General features: G+C 33.3%; 1 protein-coding gene across 2 annotated transcripts; it reads left to right on the top strand.

Moving 5' to 3' along the window:
* Positions 1 to 642: 642 nt before the first annotated feature.
* LOC122568667 (catalase) lies at positions 643 to 24,511 on the top strand. 2 transcript variants are annotated; one of them, XR_006317173.1, is made up of 10 exons: positions 643 to 697; positions 4,658 to 5,022; positions 15,223 to 15,397; positions 16,366 to 16,507; positions 17,538 to 17,688; positions 19,131 to 19,310; positions 20,609 to 20,800; positions 21,194 to 21,430; positions 21,619 to 22,899; positions 23,565 to 24,511. XR_006317173.1 is itself a non-coding variant. In XM_043728669.1 (10 exons), the coding sequence occupies exons 1-10, from the start codon at positions 658 to 660 to the stop codon at positions 23,574 to 23,576; spliced, it is 1,857 nt and encodes a 618-aa protein (XP_043584604.1). In that variant the 5' UTR covers positions 643 to 657; the 3' UTR covers positions 23,577 to 24,511. The 2 variants fall into 2 exon arrangements, 1 of the variants encoding a protein (XP_043584604.1); XM_043728669.1 differs by having other exon boundaries at positions 21,619 to 21,981.
* The last annotated feature ends 44 nt before the right edge of the window (positions 24,512 to 24,555 follow it).

Genomic DNA, 24,555 nt, shown 5'->3' with positions numbered 1-24,555 from the left:
AAATAATTCAAACGAAAATATGTTTGATCTTCTATAGCAATTAAGCATTTATTCGAAGTATGATCGCATTTTGTCCATTTATATGTACATACTTGGACATCTACCCACATACTTTCTATCATACTAGAGATTAATATTTAGAAATTAATAGACAAATTTTCTTAATAGAAATGAAAATTAGCTTCTGACTAGTACTTTTCATTTTTTCAAGTTACACAAAACGATCCAGAAACTAATCATATTCAACTGACAACAAATAAAATAAGTTTCAACTTCTGAATTCAGTTGCATCCAATTATTTAAACGTTAGCTTAAAGTTTTAAGCTGCAATATTTAGTAAACTTTATAAGTATATACGTATTCTCTAACCAAGAATTGTTTTTGATTTGTGGCAATTGTGTAACAGAGCTATACAAGAAAGTATATCCCGATGTTTCTAAGTTTGAATTATTTCTTCGAATATTTACATAGACTAGCTTGTAGGGACAACATCTGATTGTTTTCCAAATAATCGCAATGACTGTTTATACGGGGCGAAGTTGGAGTACGGTTTGCTAACTTCATTTGCGTTGCCGTCCGAATCCTAACCAGCGACCTGAAACTTTACATGCATGAAGTGCAGTAATAAACAGTTCCTGTAAAGTTTCGCTGGTTTTGATGATACTGGCCGGACAACGAGACTGGGTTAGCAAAGCAGGTACGAGAAAATGACTTGTTCAAATCAATGTTTGTGGAACGAAGGTATGATGAAAATAGTACTTGTGCCATTCTTAATGTATTATGCGTCACAATGCTATATCTAGATGTTGCATTACCATACTTAATAGCATATTTGCGATAGCAATTATCTTCAAATATATTATGCATGTTAATCTAGAATCATTATTATCACTACGGTAAATCATTTTTCATATTCTATCAACTAATATCGACGAATAAATAATTTATTATATTAATTGACAAAAACGATTGAAGAAGCGATCGTGATGCTTGACGTTTAATGTTATGAAATAATAATTAGCGTGAGTGATTTTGGAAAATATATGATTTTTTAAAAATCGGTGAGTTATTTCTTTTGAACAATGAAATACAATGCTTTCCATTTTCTGGCTAAATTTTTCCCACTAAGATCATTTAACCAGTGTTCATTTATTTTATGCAAGTACCTTTTAATTCGTAAAAGATTTTAATTAAGAGTATCGTTGTATCGTTCGATGTCCATTGAAGTTACCATCAGCGAGTGTTTATCGGATGCTTTTCAAAACTCTGACCTTACTTTTGCAGTCGTAAGTAGTATCGTACTGTTACTATTTCTTTTTGATTAACTATGTGGAAATAGTTATGTAAATAGATAAGAATAATTGAGCACTAAGTAGCATATTTTATTACTTCAAAAGATTTATATGACCTATTTATCGATATGAAGATAAACAATATACACCGATTGTAAATAGATCATTAATTAATAAATGTAAATTTATTAACTACTTTATTTTTTAAGGAAAATCGCCGATTTTTTACCATAGAATCTTGACGCGAATACAATGCGAAATAGAATGGACGAAAATAGAAAATATTCGGTCAGTATAGAAATCAGGGTTTGACTTCATACTCGTATTAAGTCATTTTTTTGTTTTTATGAGTTTCTATAATTTTTGTGAAGGTATCCATTCCCGTGACTCATCACTTCGATTTTTATGCAATCATTCTAACTACATTGTTCAGAGTAATTAGACAATTTCGCATTTGAAAGTAAAGTAAACAGTAGACTTTGAAAGATGGTCAAAACTGCAAAAAACATTTTTTTTCGTTCTGTATTATGCCTTTTAACATAATTTAGGTGCAATTATTTTACCAATTATTATCAAATTATTGCGTATACACACGATCGTATCCATGCTAAATTTTGCATAGTGGACAATTTCGCGTTTGACAGTAAAATAAATATCAGGTTTTGAAGGATAAGCAACATTGTAAAAGGTATCTTTCGCTCTGTAATTATATTTTTTTAGAACAATTTAAGTGAAATGGGCTTACCAATTATCAAATTCTTCCGTATATTCGTTATCATATCAGTTATACCAAAGGTACATTTTGCATAGTAGAAGCTAGTTTTAATACATCGAGTATACCTCGTTTAGATAGGACTAAATTTATTGTTCTTGTTAAAAGGGATTATATTCTCGTTATTTCAAAATGATATTCTTGCGGTATTGTTATCATTTATACAAGTAACAACAATAATGTAAAGCAATCCGATAAAGATTGCACGGAAATTTTGTGGGAAATCTCTAGTACAGTATAGTAATTAAAAATAGATTGCGGTTTTACTCAGATAGCCAAATCTAATTTAACAGATTTTGTCGGATACTTCTTATTAGCTTTTATGTACAAAAAGCCTGTAGATTTGATATAAGGTCTGTTATATTCGTTTATGTTTGTATACTGTCAACAGAAATATAAGAAAATCTGCTGGGGCAGGTTGGTCGCAGAAATCGAATAAATTCTGACAGTTGATGGTAGTAGAAATCGAGCAAAGCCTGTAAAGTCTGTATGGTGTTTAAAATAACACAGAATCTTCATCTGCTGCTTTTTTGCCGACCGATTACGTTACGCAGATAGTGTATTATTTCGGCCATCAATTCGTCGTTAGATTAAGTTAGCAGAATCTGCTCGATTTCTGACATGAATCTGCCATTTAATCCTATTAAGCAGGTTTTATTTGCAAAACGATCGCCAAATGTAGCGGTTCAATTCATTCATCAATATGTAGGCATATGGCATGCGGGGTTTATATAATTTCGCATATTATATACATCCTGTGCATTTTTGTTGCACTTTTAAATTCCTATAAATGCATAAATATCCTCAGTCTAATAATTAATACGAGCTATCTTACTATTTATCTTTTATACAAAGGGTTTACTTGCTAATTGAATCTGGAAGATAGGGTCAAGACTTCTTAAGTTAAAAACGATGGAAACTGCGATGTGCAAAGACCGTAGCAATCAAGCCGCAGATACCTTATTTCAACAACCAAACTCGTGGAATACATATTTTCCCTTTTTTAAATAGCAGCTTATATTTTCTCTTATCTTACGCAAGATTGTTTAGTTAGTTTTTCACTGAACTTTGAGCAACTTGGTTACAACAATAGCCAAACTCTTGGATTCTTTGCCAAGAGTGGAAGTTCTAATTATTTATGTCCCCCTGGATATAAAAAATCGAAATCGTTTGTCTTAAGTTTTGAATTTAAACTTTTATTTGAATTTTTCAATTGAAAGAGAATTACTTTTGTTATAAAAATTATAATTTTGTTTTGTTCTACCTTTTTTTGTGAAGAAAGTTAATGTAGTTAGTTTGCGTCCAATGTATTGCAATCCCAAACTTTTAATGAGTAAAATTTTGAGACGCGAAAGGACCTCTTTATTGTGCTATAACATATTTCTACGTTGATATCGCTCAATAATAAATAATATCAGGAATCTCAGTTTTCTTTTTTAAATTGAAGCATATAATGTGCCTACTTGAAAATTATCAAGATAAATATTTTTCTCGATGTCAGTTTTCTGTATCAACAAAGGAGTTTCAGGTCAAAAGACACTTACACGATAACAATAGAATCGTCATTTTTCTTAATAAATGGGAAAGGAATACAATAGTCAGACATCTGGGTAGCTTTACGAGCAAATTTTCAAAGAATGCCAGAAATATTATGGCAAGTGTTATACAATTGTGGAAATATTAAACGAATATTATTAATTTGCATAAAGATGTATTTGCATAAAGTTATATAAATTACTCACGTTTTTTTAAATTGATAAATAATGACTCTTGCAACTGAAATTTAAGTCCGACTAATTTACGTCTTTTTTAACAGCTTCTTCATTTTTAACTAAATCAAATTTATCACCCTCCATCTTCCATTTCTATTTAACTACTTCTATCTAACGTTACGTTAACGTACCATCTCATCTGCAACATTTTTTCATATCAATCTATACTATCGAATTCTGTTTTTTAACATCGCGGTAATGAAAGGCAATTCAAAGGATTTGTTTGATATTATTTTGTCGCTGTTTCCTCTACGTACAGTCTACAATGGTACGAAATTTGAAAACGGAAATTGAAGTGTTTAGAAACATTATGGTAAATATTGTTCGGTCTTTAATGGATTAAAATCATTGAAAATATTCTGCTAATACAACAAAAATATCCTGGAAATATACTTGATATACATATACTATTTCGTGATATAGATTATAAGTAAATCGACGCAATGTCTTATAACCTCTATATGTGTATAGTTCTACAATTTTAGCAATATAATCATGACTAATAACATTTCAGAATATTTAGTGTAACGTAGATAATATACATATCTATAAAAAGTTTCAATAAATGTTCTAACATTTTCCCAATCTGTGTTAAAAATAATCGAATTATAATGGACAAAACAGGAAATCATATCGAATGATCTCAACAAATTTCTCGGGCATTACGAACACAATGGTTTTTTGTTTGCTTTAAATTATCCATTTGTGGAAACTTTCAGTTCTTTTCCAAGCTTTGTCGATTTCTTAACGCCGGTTTCAAAGAGAACAAAAAACGAGAGAGCAAGTAAGCGCCTATACATAGATTCATCAACGCGTGGCAGGAAGGCAATTTGTACACGACGTACCGTGCCGAAGAATGCCGAAGATCGGCTCGGGCCTTATCCCGGTGATTCGGGCGATCTCGTTGGGTCGAGTGTTGACTCGTAACGCCGCATTGGCGCTCGATCACAACTCGGCCGTCCTGGATGATAAAAGACCGTTGTCATTTCCACTGATCAGTTATTGTTCGGCACGCGGCACGCAGAAGAACGTATTCCTGTCGAAGAAGACAAATAATACGCTGGCTTTTCATCGACTATTATTTAGAAGATATTGTTGCAAGAAAGAGACAGAAGACGACAAAATGTCCAAGATGAGTAGAAACCCGGCTGCCGAACAGTTGACTGAATACAAGAAAAATGTACAGGTAAATCATGCGTGATCGTAGTAACATCAAGGATATAGCTACACTACAGATATTTATGCAATCTCATATTTCTACGAACTTATCGAGAAAAATAGAGTTTAAACTTATTTACTTGCTTATTGTTTACTTACTTATCACTTATTACTTACGAGTACTTTACTTTGGATATCTTATATACTTGGAATATTATTTATTGCACCATACATTACTTTCCATAAATGTATGCAAGTTCGCGATACAATGATGTAGAGTCATTCAGGAAACAAAGTTTACAGGTCTCAAGTTTGATAAAATAAATAGATATCCAAATGCAGTATGAAGTAATTCACTTCCTATGTTTGTCTCTGGAAATCGCTGTATTAATTGATATTTCGCATTTGGATATTTGAATGTAAAACTCGCTATATCGTAGAGATTATTTTATGTAACGTGTTATTGCAGTTGTATAGTTATTGTTAAACATACAACATAAAACATACAACACGTACGCTTAGTTTATCTGTCACTTCGGTTCGACGTTACGATGCAACAGACTTTGATCGATGTGACAGATATAAAAAGTAGCTGCAGTTTGGTATTTATCTGTAGGCAGTATTTATCTGTAGTTTGGTAAAGCGTAGGCGGGCGATTCGAATTTTAATGAATTCGTTTTGTTGCAATGACAAATCGAAGTTCGAAGGTAAATTAATATTGTTGAAAGGTAAAACTTTTTTAAAAATTGTAATACGTTGAGTTGACCAATAATGTTGGTAAAAAGTAATGATAATGATAGTGGGTGGCATGATCTTTGAGCAATCGGTTCAAGGATTATTCTTTCTAACAGAGCAAGTCAAGCTGTGTTTTTTTTAGTAAATATCATTATCACCGTAAAAATTCTACAACGTATTGACGAAAAGTATATTGTATTTAAATGATTTGCGATATTATAGCATTTCTTTACCATATTGCAGATGTGGTTATCATTTATAGTCGTTATCAGTATATCTTGTAATAAAAGTTGTATAGTAATTTATTAACAAATAGATTTATTTTTCTAAATAATAATAATCGATTATTGTAAACTACTGAAACTTTACTAGCTAAAAATTGAAATTTTTCTTAAAGTTTTCTACAAATTAAAGATTTTATCACTTATACTATTTTAAGTTCAAGTGATTTTAATTATAATTGTAAATATTCTCACCCCAATGTTTGATTTTAGCGTTTCTCCTGTTTGTACATTACGAATACAGGCGAGTATAAATATTAATTATAAAATTGAATGTTATATTTCCACATTGCACATAATTCGTTCGTTATGTCAATACTATATAGAATGGGGTGGTAACCGTTGCACAACCGGGCAGAGGATGATTCTGCATGATTATCGTTCCACACTGTTCATTTGACGACTCATGATAACGACAATTCGTATGTAATCTTGCGAAAGGGTGACTTTTTATTCATCGAGTAATTTCCATTTTTACATTTCGTATCAGAAATTGGAATATATCGCTGATGCTTTCTACTTATGATAAATTATATCGTGCTTATTACCCTAATATGTGACTCCTTTTTTATAAGAAACGTTCAAGTTCGATAGGTCAAAATGTGCATGAAATATTCACGGATAGCAATCTGCAAAGATCGTTGAAGTTACATGATCGTTATCCTTGAACTAATAATTTTCAATAGATTTGTTTGAAGTTTAAACTTCCATCGGACGAAGTTTATTTGATTATTCGAAGATATCAAGTCAACGATGCTGTAATTGCTGATTAACCAAGTTTCAATGCAAAATTTGTAGTATTTAATCAATGATTCTTCCAGCATTGAATCTTCGTTTAACTTGCGAGGAAAATTGCTTTTTATTTGTTCATTAATAATAGAAACATAATTTTTTAAAGAACACGTAAGGCACTAAAATTCGAGATACCGGTTTTATTGAAAACGAACATCTTCATCGTGTTCTTCATTAATCATTCATTAAAGTGCAATGCTTTGCATGTATAAGAATAATCAATGCGCCTCGATAGAGTTAGAGACATTTTTAAAGTCGTGGGAAGTGAAAATGCTCGAAGATGTACCAAAGGTACATAATATGCAAAAATATGCAAGGTATCTAAAGTAAAGTGCTCATTATAATACTCGGAGGATAAGCCAAATTTCTATTTGGATGAAAACACAAATTTGCATAAATATTTACGCTCTAAATATTATTCTTTACAATTCAATTTTTTTGTTTCTTACTCTGAATCAAAGCTCTCTCGAAAAATAAATATAATGGAGGACGAAAGAGAGTTTAAGAAACTCTTACTAACATGGTAGAACGTGTTAATTTAAAAGAAGTTAATATTCATAGACAGACGCTGATATTAAATTTTCTTTAAATCATCGTTGCAGCAATTTAACGAGTTCTTTTCCTAGCTTCTAGTATTTCATGATTCATTATACATGATCTTGCTTGAAACGATCATTTTGAATGGTCGTGAATTGCCATGAACTCACCATGAGTTATCGAAGTAGGGAAATCTGATTTCATGTGAATGACATCATCTTGTGTGTGAAATACTATATCCTCAATGTAGATATATGACAATGTAAAATTTTGTCTGACGTAATATATTTGATAGTACGCACATACTCCACTTATATAGTTTAAGTCAGAAGGCTGAATAGATTTTTATGATAGTCGATACACGTACCATGACGATAACGTAATTTTCCGATAATACGAAAAGGTTATTGAAATAATTCATTAAAAAATATCGAAGATCTTTAATTTTTGATAGTCTCGATGGTATCTAGGAAACGTTATTCATATAATGTTTAATTTAAAAATAATGCAAAATTTTTATACGCATTACAAATTTAAGCTGTACTTCTTAATCTTTATTATAGCGGTCGTCACGTGTTTAGTAAATGTTTAGACTTATAAATTTCCCTCCGCTCGATTTTAAATTTGTGTTATACAAATCACATTTCTATACGTGTATCTCATGCTATATATATAGCGAAATAAACAGTTTCAGTACTATGTTAACATAGTAATCATTAACGTAAAAGATAACTCAAATTAACCTGCTAATGATAACTTACCAGATTGCAATATTCGATCAATTGTGTCTTTCAACTAAACGTAAATATTCTTTGATCTATCGATCCATTTTTTCAGAATAAAATTTATTTTCAGAAATCTTTCTAAAAAAAGAAACAATCGACAATCTCGCGTTTGATTTCTTTTTCGACGCCAGCTACAAAACAAGCGATTCAAAAATAAAAGACACGAATCTCAAGTGTGATAATAGTAATTAAAAATTTTAAATACGATTTATATTGTTTCTTGAATTTTTGTATTTCTTTGTTAGAATATATATTTAATAAATATTTAAAGCAGAGGGGCTGAATATTATCTATTTACCATTATAATATATAATGCTGTAAAAGAAGTAACGATAACAATAATATGAACAATAATAATAATTTTTCTTCGAAACGCTCGATGTGCTCACTCTGTTCGAACAGTTCGCGTGCTATCTTTCACTATCAAAATGAAACTAAGTTAGAATAGTAAAGTTCAATAGATTACCTGTTCCACCACGCGTCTTGCAACGATTGACTAATCGTTACAGATTTCTTTTATTGTATCTTAGAAAATTGATAAACAAGATTTGTCTGATGATAGCGCGCGTGAAATTATCCTGAGTTATGAATCGGAAAAATATCTATATAATTGAAAGAATTGCATAATATGCTTTTCGATATCTCTTGTTGTCAAGAATTTTATGAGTTTATCTGCAACATGTAATGTTTGAACGATGACCATGTAGTTTTATCGATTATTTATTTCAATTGCGATGTATTGGATTCTTTAATATGACGTGATTAGCTAATAATAAATAATAAACGAATAAAGTGATTAGTTACTAGGATAATAATAGTACATTAAAAATGTTAAATAATATTAGGCTACCAGTCATGCTATTTACAGTAATATTAAGCACGATATTGTTAGATATAGTGACAGAGATATTTAGCATTATGTATTTTATGGTACGTTTATTTATATAAAATAGAAATAATTTTGTGAGTATGTATCGTACTTGTAATGTATATCCGTATTGCACCATATTGCGTATGCAAATATGTAGGTATATATATGTATACGATTGATAATGGACGAAATGGAGAAAATTGAACGATGGCAATTAAGTAAGAGTTATTACTGATAATTATTTGTGAAGGATAAGAACGTTTCTATAGGTATTTTTTTAGAATAGTGGCACATAGCTGCCTGTCAGGCGATAAGCTGTCAGGCAATTCATCTAACTCATGAAAAAAAAACCATTACAAATGCAAAAAATTCAAGAAATATTCAAATAGTTCGAGAAAATTTTTCGGAATTCTAAAAAAAATGGCCATTTAATTAGCTGCATATGTAAAGCAACGCTAGTATTTTACACATTTTTTAATTAAAGGCAAAGAACAAATTTTTAATAAAAGTATGAACTCTATTTTTCCATAATTAAAAATTTAAATTTACGTTGAAAATGTTACTGAGATATGGCGACCAAAGTTAAATAATCTTTTAATTCAAGCGAATTGTATTGAGGTAGAATGGTGTCATTTTTTTAAGGTAACGACAAGAATTTATGTTAACGTGTTTCGATCTTTATTTCCCCTTTAATCAGATTTACATTTTACTGCAAAATACCAGTACAGATCGATATTTCGTAGCTGTGTTTATCAGATTGGCGCACGACAGATATCGCATATTATTGTCCTAGAAAACTGGAATTATTATATAAAAATAGTTCATGTTCCAATTCGTCACGAAATCGATTCAAATATTCCGATTAGAAAATGTGTGAGAAAATTAGAATACTATTTTTTTTCTTTTTTTTTATTAGCATAATTAACAGAGTTATCTATTGATCCAGATCGTAAGAAAATATCGATTTACGATTTTTTTTTTAACTATGATACACTTCTTCGGAAGATCTGAAAAAGTTATGCATAAATAATCACAATAAAACTATGCTATGATCATAAAAATATTAACATAGTGACGTTAATAACTAAGGCAATAATATAAGCAAATAGCAATTTTTAATTCTTCTAACCACGTTTCTCCGTTTCAAAAAATCTGAAAAAAATGCACGTTAATATCCGTAACAAGACAGTAACATTGTAAAAATATAAACTCGATACTCGACGCTATTTCAATATAAAATCAGCGTTTGAAAAATTCTGAAAAATTCTGAAAAAATTCACAGACATGTTCGCCACGAGGGCAAAACATCTCTGACTTGTTTTCATAATTTTTCATTAAGTGGAACGAAAGAAACGAAACTTGAGCCGCAAATTGCGTTTCGTCGTGTAACTACAGAACAGAAAAGGTATTCTTCGAGATGTCTATTGAATGATACGCACTCAGATCAACTTGGTTTGGGCGCACTTTTGCTATGCTTATTCGGCTATATCCTTTACTTGCTGATTGAAAATTTTAAATGAGTCAAAAAGCCTGATTCTTAGAGATAAGTAAATAGATAAACTAATCGAATTTAATAGGAAATACGTTGCGCGATTTCGAAAAATAATTGTTTACGGCTAATTGTAAAATTCGCAGAATTAATTAATTAAACTGGTATATCGAATAAAAATAGGAATTTCTTTCGTACTACGATAACATCGTCATGTTATTTCCATATTATTATAAAAATAGCAATTCCTTTCAATAAAATAATATTTCATTTACACTACGGCAGTATCGTGATATTAGTTTCATATCACTATAAAAATATCGATTTATGCAATAAAAAAGATAGTTGGTTTGGAAAATTTTAGCTATTCCTATATCGCTATAATGACATTTCAATGAGATTTTAATCCTTCTAGTGTCAAACAAAGGAAAAGATAATGTTTGAGAAGGAGAAAATACGATAAGAGGACAATTGAAAGACTTCTTGTTTTATCATAATTTAATGGTAGTATAAATTAACCAGCCACTAAAGGATGTTTGCGATGTTCTTCTCTTTCTTCAAAGGACTTGCGCCACTCGTAATACTACGTTGATTCATGGTACACCGTAAAATTAATTTAGGAACAATGCCAGTCGTGAAACAAGTTGCAACATAAATTCCCACGCGATTTGCGAGACGGAGTAATCCAGGAGCTGTGCGATTCGTTTCGCGGAAAAGAGGGGTTCGCTGTCGGTTACACCGTCATAAACTTGAATATGACATTTTATATTGACGTGGAGCAGTCGTAATCTGAAAACTCCTTCTTTATATTATGATAAGTCGAATATCTACATTCTGTGTTGCGTAACAGTTTGAAGTGGAACGATAATGAAATTGTTGGAATCCCTTTGAAATCGGCGATCAGCCCATTCGACATTCTTACGAATTAAGGAATAGAAAGTAGGTAACACTACAGACATACACACAAAAGTAAGTAAAATATCGTCATTAACTACTTGGGTAGAAATTTAGTCGATGGTGCGCGAACTATGGGCGTCTGTTTAATTTCTAAAAGCAGCATTGTTCATTCGGGGTTGATATTAAAGTAACAAGCCGGATAAAAAACGATTAATAATGTTCGTTAATATTATTATTTTTATCTTAGAAAATAGCTTTTGCTTGCCTCCCAGTAATATACTTCATTTGTACACCTATTCTTTCGAATATTGAAATTATTTTAAAACGATGTAGGTGCAATTAAAGTTTAACGACAACTGGCAATGACAAAACACGTAAAACCATTGTCAAAATAAACAGTTTAAACCAAGTGTGCGATCCAATCAAGCCAGACATGTATTATTTTTTTTAATTTTTTGAGCAAATATTAAACGTACAAATTGCGTTTTAATATAACAAGCATATTAACATCCAAGAATTATTTTCTTTCCGATATTACATATTTGTGGTAGAAGATTCGAAGATCGAGCATATTTTCTATACGTAATTAACAGCTGGACGAATCCTTATCAAGTATAAGTAAGATACTGTTGTTTCGTTGAAATCAACTACTCTCGTGATATTGCTTCAGTGAGAACAGGACAGCTTTTGAAGCTTTTGCTTAAAAGAATGTATTGTATCATTGAAAGTACCGATATAATTCAAACATTAAGATTAAAAATTCAAATCTCAAGAAATGCATATGGAAATAAGATTCTAACTGTGTGTTGTACTGTAAATTCCTTTCCTTTTCTATTATTGAATATTCCTAATGCAATCATTTAAAACCGAATTTTACTATCTTATTCCATCTACGTTACATCTACAGTTCAACTCTCGCGAATTGCATTCTCTGCACAAATTATTCTGAAGACGATGCCTGACCTTTGAACACGCTACTCCATACACTCGTCATATCGTACAAAAGGTCCCTTGCGCAAATTCTCTATTTACCATACGGTGTTTTTCCACTTACTAAGTCGATCATCCAGTATCAGCTACTAATATGCAACACTGTTTGCAAGGATAAAGCATAGCTTATTCTGCTCCTTTCTTTACGTTTCATGACTTTTCAAAACGGAAAGTTGATTCGTTTAAATTGGAAAATTGATCTTATGAGATAATGCTTTGTTTCTAAGAATAAGAAAATTAGCTACGCATCTTCCATTCTTCAAAAAATAAAGAAAAATTGTCTTAGTCGAACCGTTCCTTATTATCGACGAAGGTTGACACATCAGTTTAGATGAGAATTCCTTTTTCTAAAAGAAGAAAGAAAGTTATTTACGACGAAATGTTTCTTATTCTGAAAAAATTAACTTTTTGTTCTGGAAAAGAGAAAGAGGAAAGAAAAGATAACGCTCGTCAATTAGTACATATTACTAATTAATTTGAACGCCCTATTTCATAAAATATATTCAATTCCATTATCATTTCAAAAATAAAGAACATCGGTTTCGTTTCAGCAACTATCTATTTGCAATAATTACACGTTACAAGGTAGACAACGTATTAGATAGACATATTTCATGTTCGTTGTTTCTCCATTATTTCGTTTTCACCGGGAAAATTACCCATTATCGTTTCGTTCAAAATAACACGTTATTTTTTTCCGTTGCAATTGTATTTTCTTCGTTAAAGATCGTATTTCTTATGTGTTGATTAAACAAACGATAGTTGCATGCTTTTTTTTTAAATTTTTATTTCGATGCACTCGGACGATTCCATGCGAGGTAATTGAATCGCTAGTCGCGATTCTCCATGGAATTAGAAATTACCATCGAAGTATTCCGTAGAATCGGGCATGAACGACGATAATTACTATAACGAGACTTCGAAGTGAGTCATGGACGTGGTTCGTGTACGATAAAAAATGATACCATTCTGCAACTTTGAAAAATGGCACATAGTTACATATATCGATCACTCGTAGGTAACAGATGGGCTTGGTAACGATTTTTAGTTTCAAGTTACCGCTATATCTTCTAGGTAGATTTGTAAATTAATTGCCGATTGATATCGAGATTTATTACTTTTCATAAGAAGTAATGCACGAATAATATTATTTTCTGCTAATCGCCAGATATTAGACGATAGTCGTACATTTTTCAATTTTCTATGTATCTCAGGTAGAAATCTTGATCCTTCTGATCTTCTTTTTTAAAGGCCACTCTTCTCCAGGTACTATGTCGTAACATATAATCTTATTAGTAGACATTTGTACAAATTAATATTTTTAAAGACGTAACTAAAAGATGCGTGCTAAACAGAGGTCCTTTCATCCACCGAACGTTACAATAAACGCTTTACGTATATCCTTGCTTCTTTAATGTTTTTCAGAAAAATTCACAATTCCATTGCTGCTAAAATTTTGTAAAATTCTAACCCGAAAATTCTTCGTACTTTCGGATTCCTTCATTCCCGATTTTATTTAAACGTCGAATATCTTCGTTACTCAAGGACCATTTTATTGCTAATAAAAGCACCAAGAGGATTTAAATAACATAAAGCGTAGCGTAAAACAGAGTAAATGTTGGCTTCGGAATCTATTTGGGAAACAAAGTCTAAGTTTAAGTCCAAGTCAAGACTGGAAGTTGAAGGTTCGTTTAAAAACCTCAGCTTGTGTCTCCATTTATTTATTGATTGTTCATTTCTCATTTCGTACGTCGAGAGACTTTGTTTTTACAATCCTTGTGTCTACTTCTCTCTGTGTGCGATATACGTATATCGCACATATAAGGAATCTGAGCTTGTATTTTTCATTACAAAAGGGCAGTGAAATTTAACTTGCGTAGAATTGCCACACACGGAAACACTTTGGCATACAGCGCAACGTACAAAATGAAACTGTTCTCGCGATATGCGATGAGTTTCACCGGTTGCATATCTACACGGCGTTTCGAGTTAATTCCGTAACAACGGATTAGTCAATGTTGACTTTGATTATGGAATAGTACTTGCGTTGCACAAAACGCAATCTCTCGTGTAACACAGCAATCCCATCACAATAATTCGCATCGACACGTCAGATTTACTTAATTGACCGCGAAAGAACGACTCATCGCGGCACATAAAATACCTTTGACGTAATAGTCATTTCAACTATGTTGATTCAAGTTATTAACAAGTTGTTGAATGTTAATAGGGAGTTTCTCGAAATAAAACAGTCACTTTTAGAGATAAGATCGATTAACGCGTTGACTGCCATGGAGGTCACCGGTGACCGGCACTCGATTTGGCTATAGCGCCGTGGGGGCCACCGGTGATCGGCGACGCAGCAAATATTAAAAGTACATAGCACGATTGTTTGAAAAAAGGACAATCGTAATGATTGTCTACAACGTCCTGGGGGTCACCGGTGGCCATCACCACGAAAAATGCTTCAAGCATGATTCTGTAACTCATTTTATTTGCTGCAAATAATATTTCAACATAATACGCATCGCATAATGAAAAGTTTACGTCGGCGCCTTGGGCAAACCATGGAAAATTCGTCTGACAGTCAACGTGTTAAGCTATATTATAGACGATTCGTTCGATTAATAATCTAAATTAAAAATCATTATAACGTAACATTTGTCTGGGTAGTAAAATAAATACAAAATACTTAATGCAAAAGTGTAGAAATAAACAACACATAGAAAAACATATAAGTTTCGAGTTGAGCGTATCGAAAGAAATTGAATTTTAGTTTGAAACAAGAGCATGAAACTTTCTGCAAAAATCTATAGCTCTTTCTTTATCAACGGTTTATTGTTTTCTTCAGGGCCAGCAGCGTGTATTGTTAACCGGAAGTGGAAACCCGATCGCTAACAAGACAGCAAGCTTGACGGTTGGTCCAAATGGCCCTATTCTGCTTCAAGATTTCGTCTTTATAGACGAAATGACTCATTTCGCCAGAGAAAGGATTCCGGAGCGTGTGGTGCACGCGAAAGGAGCTGGTACGTTGACTCGTCACGTTTTCAACATATCGCAGGACATCTACCGAAGAATATAACGAAATATACGTTGTTCTATGTATACCATTTTATGGCTATATGATAGCCTTGTAGCTTTCGAGCTATAAAATACAGTAGCTGGTCTTGCGATCTACTATAGCAGAGGTATTGGAAGAATTTTTCAAATTATAAAGTGTGAAAAATCTGTGCAATGTAATGTCAAAGTTTGAATTTGGTTTTTTAAGGTCTTAAGCGTAACTCTACGTAGCTCTAAAAACTTGTTCTTAATCCTTTTGCATTGTAAATTTAATCTTTGACGCGGCCAGGAGGTCAAAAATAATATCGATTATGTTTATCGTACTTAAGAGATACTATATACTACGGAATCAACGACTTCAAATATCAGAACAGACGAGATAAGACATGTTTAAATTACAGCGGTGCTTTGCTTGTTAATGTAACAAACTAAATTAATGTAGGAAAGTGCTTTATAATTATAATACATATTATTTGTAGCGTCATAGCAATATTTTTACACGTTGTTGATGAAGTTTCAGGAAAGACAGTTCGGTTTCTTTCATCGACATATTAACGAACATAACGATCTTCCTCATCGTGGTGTCTGAATTAGCACGTAACATTCTGACGAACCATCTCATCTGCTTAACAATCATCATCTTCTGTCTCACCGTCGCATTTCTCTGCCTTCGTTTGTATCTTGCAACGGAACGAAGCAATTCACGAGAGTTGCAGTTCCAGATAGCAGCCTCGTATCATAAAATCCGAACAACGAGAAAACAAGCGAAAGAAGATGAAAAAATAAGAAGGCCGCGCGAAAACTGAAAAGTCGTAGAAGAAGTTACATATGCACAGAGGAAATATCCATAAAACGTTCGGAACGTCGGAGTAACGCGGATAACCGACCGTACTACTGAATCGTTATCTCTTTTTTGCTTTTTGTTTGGTCGCAGGTGCATTTGGTTATTTCGAAGTTACCCACGACATTACCAACTACTGTAAGGCAAAGGTTTTCTCCTCCATTGGAAAACGTACTCCCGTCGCTGTGAGATTTTCCAGCGTGGGCGGCGAGTCTGGCTCCTCTGATACTGTCAGGTAATTGCCAACGTGTACATTTCTGCTCGAACGTGCTCGCGCGAGATGCCCGCCATTCTTCGTCTCGTATTTCATACGTGTAGAAATTTTCTCATTTTCATTAGCCGCTTAAAAGGGAGGAAGAATTTCCGCACGTCGTTCTCTGGCTGGGCACTGAGCTTCAGAAAATTCTTGCTCAACGAAAGAACACGAACATAAGGAAGTGAAGATTTATTTCGATCGTTAACGATGAGATCAGAGATTTGTAGATCGGAAGTTTATAAATGCTTCCTATTGTTCCCCTACGAATCGCTTGCTGATTCTCGCGAATCGTTTGCCAGAGATTTATAAAATAACGTTCATTGTAATATTTGACGGACGAAACGTGTTTCTACTTGGGACTTCAACTCGTCTGTTTAGTTACGTTTGTAAAAAATGTAAAATTGCGTGAACATCCGTGCTCGAATAGTTAAAAATAACCACGGAACGTACATAATGGATCGATGCTTGTACTATTCATGGACAGTTACTTGCGAATTACCTGAAAAGGTAGTTTACAAAAGCGTGAATGGTCCCAAGACAATGGAGACTAATGGCCGCGAAGGGGAAACTCAGACTTCGCGCAATTCATGACAATTATGGGTTGCAAAAATGCCGGAAACGGAGCTCGAAACAACCGTTGTTTCTTGCGTACAGATCAACCGGCTTAGTCACACGGAAACGCGCGAAAAAGCGAACGCGCGCGTCGTCCTCGCGATTAATCGGGCGACTACCCAATCGTGGAAAATTTCCTTTTTTTTCTCGAAGCTGTAGCTACGACAATTTTCGATGAATCACGCGCGATTTCACGCCTTTTGTCGCTCTTTCTCAGTTGCGTTTTAACTTCAACATTCAATCGATTGTCCTTTCGATTTTAATCGCGATTGAAATACGAGAGGAAGATTCTCTTCCCTGTGAAACTTCCTTTTATGTCGTTAATAGCAATGCTTTAGTCCTGTGAGTTCGTTTTTTCTTGATCATCGATCGATTCTTTGTTCTCTTTCATTCGCAGAGATCCACGTGGTTTTGCGATCAAATTCTACACCGAGGACGGTATCTGGGATTTGGTGGGCAACAACACGCCGATCTTCTTCATCAAGGACCCGATATTCTTCCCCAGCTTTATCCACACGCAAAAGAGAAATCCTGTCACTCACTTGAAGGTTTGTTATCCGATCGGTTTAGCGAACTGTATTTTACGAAGTTGAGATTCCTTCAAGATTTGCAACTTGTTCTAGGTCGTCTTCTTTTCTGTCCTTTTTTAGAGGATAGACAACGTTACAGTCGGATCTAAATATTCATACGTTAGAGTTTTATTTTTCTATTCCTTCTTGGATAGTTGGACATACAGATTTTGGTCAGTCAGAGTTAAACTTTCTGTCGTCTGTTACTTTAAATTCGTGCAAGAAACGTTACGAGTTATATGGAGTTTATAACCGACGATTATACTATTTTAATTTTGTATTCAAGCTAAATCATGTTCAAATTTATTCTGTATAGTAAGAGTTCGGTAATCATGGTAGCTTTGTTGGCAGAGTTTATTACCTACGAAAGGGTGAAACTGATTTTGGAACTTTGCTATGCTTTGTTTCTCGCATATGAATTCGTTCCAGGTCCGAATCTGAAACTTTAGCGTTTGATTAAGAGTAAGCGAGTTAACACAGCGATATGAAATATAAATGTTTAAAAGCGTTTCAAATGTTACTTTCTCGCATTTCTTTTAAGCCATCCTGACGGAAATACGACAAATAGTACAACGAGGTAATTAGATTATGCGGTAGAGATAATAAAACATCTGCGGGGCATCAAAACTTTAAGCCCAGCTTGTGAAGTTTATTTTGCAATTACCAAGATCGTTAGAGTAACAGCTACATGCCAGGGTTCCCTAGTATCCGATCAGTAAACGATAAGTTAATTAACGTGAAACAGTATTAGAAATTTTCAGATACCTCTGGAGACTCGATTCAGGTCAGACAGTGATTAGTCTAATCGGCCGGAACTGGAAACTTTCTTGCAGCGTAGGATTTCCTAAATACTCGTGACTTTGCGGAGTCGAGTTTCGGATACTTGTGAAATCCTACGTAGAAGCTCTTGCGATCCCCAATCGATCCTGTTCCTCGTGGAAAAGCGAGCATAGCAATGTAACGTCGAATCAAAGCTTCTTGATCATCGCTGCGAACTCGAACGTACACTGTGTTTTGTTTATTTAGAAGAGAACTTAGCGTATAGCTTTCGCAAATAATCTTCCACGTTGGAGAAGAAAATTTCATACAGTTGCACCGATCGATGCCATCTAACGATGTTTGCGATTTATCATTCACTGATGCGCTATAAATCTCGGACATGACGTAGGAATTGCTAGCAGTAATTTTATTTATTAAGGCACACAGTTTATTGTTCTCGAGTTCCTATCGTTTTTATAATCGCGTCCGTTTTCGTTTTTCTCATGGAAAAGCGCGTAATTGCACATTTATATGGTTGTTATATAGTTGTTAGCGTAGATGCGATTACATGTATGCCTTGCTATTCTGCGTACAGTGTATCCGCGTTCACTAATTAGCGCGCGCCAGTCTAAACGGCGTGTTAATTGAATTGTCTTGCATAGGACGCCGACATGTTCTGGGACTTCATCTCTCTGAGACCCGAGTCAACGCACCAGATCATGTTGCTGTTTTCGGATCGAGGTATTCCCGACGGTCATCGTCACATGAATGGTTACGGCTCCCATACGTTCAAGCTAGTGAACGCCGACAACGACATAGTCTACTGTAAATTCCACTACAAGGTGCGACTTTTATTATACTTTACAGGATAAGCGTCGTCGTTTTGGAGAAACCGAGGTATATGACTTGTACGATACTAGGATATAGCGAGAGATTATGTTCGTGAAAAGTGTAGAACGAAAATTGAACATCGATGAGAAGACCGTGGCTTCTTAAGCTTTTACGCGATGTTTGAAAAGCTTAAAATACGTAGAATCAATATAATACGCAAAAATGTTTCAGATAAAATATTAATTACAACTTTTAGCAGGTGAAATAAATTTTTATTTAGATTTTATTTCTGTGTATACAACAGAATCTACGGTCTATCGACGATAGTTTATAAAATATATATATGTGAAACCTTGAAAACGAAAAGAGATGAGTTTAGTTTGGTTTTGTAGAAGTTAATGATACAACGGTTCGACGCGTTTGTTCGTTGTAGCTATCACTGTGGTGAGGCGACTTTCTACATTTTTTATTACGCGAACAGATAGTATCAGATCAGTATTTTGCATTGTATTTTCTCGAAGAAGAAAAAGATGTTATCTACTGCTGTTGATTGTTTTGATCAAAGTACGGAAGCGCAGTTGAGCGATATAAAAGCACTTTAAGGATTCTTCTAAGGGACGAAATTTTAAACAGTTGAAGTTAAACGATTAAACATAAGATACCATGTATCCGTGTTGAAAATACTTGTATAGGAAAATTAGTCAGTCAAAATGTTTTTCCTTTCCCTTTTTATATTTTGTTTGAAAAGATTTGTATATATCAGTTTCAAAATTACAAGGTTTAATATTTGGTATTCGGTTAGTTTATAGAAACGAAAGTTAAAGCAAAAAAACTCGTTATGAATAAAAAAATATGTTTCATAAATAGCAGCGAATGTCGATTGCAGATACAAAACGGCATAAAACACGAGAAAGAGTATAAATAATGACATACGTGAACCGAATCGAATAAATGGAATGTTTAAAAATGTGCATTTATTTTGAGAAAAAGCCGGTAGCTTATGAAATAAATTTCGAAATAAAAGAATATGAAGCTGTCGATAATATTGAACTTTAATGTTGTATATTACAACGTTAAATATTACGTTCAATTTCGTTCATTTATCGAGTTTTAAAGATTATTTATCATATTAAAAATTTAGATGTTTTTAAATTACATATACGATATTTTATTGAATTTTTATTTAATTTGACATAATCTAGCAAAGAATAAGGAAAGAGACAAGTTTTTGTCATAAATGAAAAATATTTCGTATGCACATACTTATTCTTCTCTATTTTTTAAATAAAATTATTTGAAATTATTTCAGACCGACCAAGGAATTAAAAATATCCCAGTCGATAAGGCGGCTGAATTAAGCAGCTCTGATCCCGATTACTCGATCAAAGATCTTTACAATGCGATCGCTACACATAATTATCCGACGTGGACGTTCTCTATTCAAGTGATGAAGCCGTGTCAAGCAAAGAAGTTCAGATGGAACCCGTTCGATTTGACCAAAGTAATGACAATGTAACTCGATACGTTAGATCTTGATAAAGTAATTTTATCACGTCATTTTATAAAATACAGGCGTTAGTTCAAACAACAGAATTCAAATTTTATACACAGGATTTAAACGATTACGTTTGTAAGAAGAAAACTAGTCCATGATCAATAACTATTTATCTTATATCAACGTATCATATTTGGGTAATATAAATGATAATAAATTTTCCCATTCAATTTCACTTATTGAAATATACGTTGAAGATGAGATGTTAAGATAAGTTACAAGGAATAGCCATTGATTTTAATCGTGGAGAAATTAAAGATTCGTGTCGCGGTCGAAATTTTTAAGAAAATTTGCGATGATAGCAAGATTTAAAGAAGCGCTTTGTTCCTAACTGAACAGGTATGGCCGCATGACGAGTTCCCGCTCATACCTGTTGGTAAGCTGGTGCTAGACCGAAATCCTGAAAATTACTTTGCTGACGTGGAGCAAATAGCCTTCGATCCGGCTCACATGGTACCTGGTATTGAAGCAAGTCCTGACAGAATGCTACAGGGTCGACTATTCGCTTACGGCGATACTCATAGGCATCGTCTTGGGCCGAATCATCTTCAGTTACCCGTGAACTGCCCGTACAAGGTAATTGCTCTCATATATTAGCCAGCGAAGAAGATATTCCATCTGTATAATATGGCAATATGCGTATATCATAACGATAGTAATCAACAAATAGATCAATTTCTCATCTTTTTTTATATTTTTTCCAATAACTGTATCGTCACTCATAATAAAAGGAAAAATAAATGAACAATCGTTTTATTTTTTAGGCGATATCCGCGATGAATTATCAACGCGATGGCCCGATGACCTTCTATAATCAAAATGGTGCGCCGAACTATTTCCCCAACAGTTTCAGTGGCCCACAAGAATGTCCAGCTGCTCGTCCCACAAGCTACCACGTGAGTGGCGACGTGGACCGTTACGATCCAGAAGACGAAGATAATTTCGGACAGGCGACCATATTTTGGAGACGAGTTCTCAACGACGGCGAGAAGACCAGGCTGGTGAACAACCTGGTTAATAGCCTTCGTAATGCGTCAACGTTCATCGTCGAGAGGGCCGTGAAGAACTTTACGGAAGTGGACACTGAATTGGGCAAAAGACTTACCGATGGCCTTCGTGATGTTGGCGTGAGGATCAACCTTTTTGGCAAAACAGCTAGCTTGTGAACAAAATAATTCTTCCTTTTGTACTATAATCGCTGTGCTGGACTATATACGTATACTATCTACTGTCGTTACTTTGGTTAACATCTGCCTCAAAAATCTTTTAACGTTTATCATATTTAATCATGTTGTTTCTTCTTTTCTCCTTTTATTATTGTACTTCTATATATTACTGGCTTCGCTTTCCTTTTTCTTACTCTATCTTTTACTCTATCGGCTTCGCTTTCTCTTTGTTACTGTGTATTTTATGAATCTATAATACGTTTTATTATCTTTCCATTGAGAAAAGAGACTCAATCAATCAAGCGTAATGCAAAGTGATTTATACAATGAATTATCTGTACGATGTCTTTGTATCGAACAATTTGTATTGTTATATCACCAATATATGATATAAAAGTTTGTAAGAAGAAATGGAAGATGTTTTGTAATTTAATATAAAAGTAAAATAAAGATTACGGGGAAACAAGGGAACTAAATGATAAACATATTGCAATCTCATTTCAAAAAAGTAATTTTGCTTTTTCGCTTGAAGCTTTTCTCTTATATATCATATAAGATATATCAATATTAATAGTAAATTATTCAAATTGAATTATTCGACAACGCAATGAAACTAGATACTAAAATTGATTGGAAATCTTTTTACAACAATATTTCTTTTTTTTTTACAACAGTAAAAAGTTGAAAGACAGATTTAAGTTAATTAGTATCTTCTTCAGATATGTGGTTGGTAATTTTAATACAATATAATTAGTACGCAATCACGATGTCTATTTATTTAATATTCAGTTCACTCGAAGTACTGTTTATTCAGCAACGAAACATAAACTGCTGCACTGGACAATAAAACGAGGTCTGAATATCTCTCAAGAAGATTAGGTGAGAATTATTCGCTGTTAAATGAACAAAGAACGTCAAATTAATTGTCCGCGAAAATTGTTTGCAAGTATCCTATTCATTTTACGATTTCGGTAATTATTTTCACCGAAAGAGAACACTTCAAATTTAACGTCTCAATCTTCTTCATTGTGTCTCGACATTTGCAAGTAACAATCAGTCTAAAGTATAACAGACATTAATGGACAGGTATAATCCACGATATTTCTTAATTCCATTCTCATAATTTAATTTTAGTTCAATCCATTACCAATGTTGTCTTATTTCATATTAAATCGATTCTATATGATATAAAAAATATTATACGCCTTACGTTAGACCTGAGTTACTTTATCTTATGATTGGTTAATAATTACCATTAAAGCTCGCCACATCCTTAACACGTTTTACTCAAGCGATAGTAATTGCCGGGTCAAGAATATTTATGCAAATTTACATGGCATATTTTTATGAAAATTTGCTTGCTTCTACGGAAATTTGTTTTGTCTATACCTCTATCAGAGTACTTTAAGCTTCTACCAAATTTATATCTAATATAAACATCGTATCATGCTTTGTTCATTTTTGCCAAATTCATAAAATACCCATAATTTAGTTATAAGAAATAGTCGCCTATCCAGAACTAATCGATATCGTTCAATTTATAGATGCAACTTTAACGTTTCGTCTCTCACAGTCGGCCGATAAGGAACTACGAGTAAGGAAAAATCAGCGAAGTTTTTCCTTGAGCAAGATAATCTCAATGAAGGTATTAATAAACAGAAAAATGTTGGTTTGCGAAATTCTGGTTTATCAACGAGGAAAAGTCCACAACTCCAAGTGTACAGTGAATCCCGGTGGTATTTACACGTTGCTTAAACAAAGATGATGTACATTTTATCCTACGTGTGAGCGAAGCTCGTGGAACGAGATGACACGTTCGACAGGTGTACAATATCTGCTTTATGGCGCAATGGATGAGCACATTATACCGTTATGTAAAGAAACAAAGTGAGATATTTTGTTTCTGATCGATTGTTTAAAATTTCATCAACCACTAAAAAATATGGTATTAGCAAATCGGTTGAAAAAAAGAAATGGAAATATCGTTGACTTTTACAAGTTTTTGACAGCATTGGTTCGTCTTATAAAATTTTGCAGTTACCAACGATTGATTAATTATTCTTCAATTATTTTTGATAGAAGTGGGGCTAATATTAAAAGTATGATGTAGCGGTAGAAAATTTGTAATGGTGTAGGGATATCAGGTGTTTTTCGCGGTTGTGTTTATCTTACAGTATTGTAATAGCTTCTACAATTCCAGTATTATAACGTTTGATTCAATTATACGTGTTTCTGTATTTTCTCTATCACACGTTTACCAATTTTTCTATTACACAACGTACCACATAGCGTAAAAGAACGAAAAGCAGAGTATTATACTTTCTAAGCTATGTCGCGTGATTCAGGTGCTTATCTTTGAGTGCACAGGGAAGATTTGTTTCTCGAGAAAATATGACACGAATGAATTATTAGATTTAACGTAAATTAACTATGTATACGAAAAGTTCGTAATTTAAATTTGTGCTAAATAAAGTTTCTTAATCGAATGTAATATTTTATGCGTTTTTAATTTTCCTTCATAAACAATATCGTAGT

This window comes from Bombus pyrosoma, linkage group LG6, assembly GCF_014825855.1.
Source record: "Bombus pyrosoma isolate SC7728 linkage group LG6, ASM1482585v1, whole genome shotgun sequence".
Lineage (NCBI taxonomy): Eukaryota > Metazoa > Arthropoda > Insecta > Hymenoptera > Apidae > Bombus > Bombus pyrosoma.
The sequence above is the reverse complement of the archived record's forward strand: the minus strand, read 5'-3'. Positions and strand labels throughout refer to the sequence as shown.

Bases quoted from the DNA above. Each gene is read 5' to 3' on its own strand.
- LOC122568667 (XM_043728669.1), top strand. From the start codon at position 658: ATGATACTGGCCGGACAACGAGACTGGGTTAGCAAAGCAG. The intron at 15,398-16,365 runs GTACGTTGACTC...GTTTGGTCGCAG, and splicing joins GGTGCACGCGAAAGGAGCTG to GTGCATTTGGTTATTTCGAA. The intron at 16,508-17,537 runs GTAATTGCCAAC...TTTCATTCGCAG, and splicing joins GGCTCCTCTGATACTGTCAG to AGATCCACGTGGTTTTGCGA.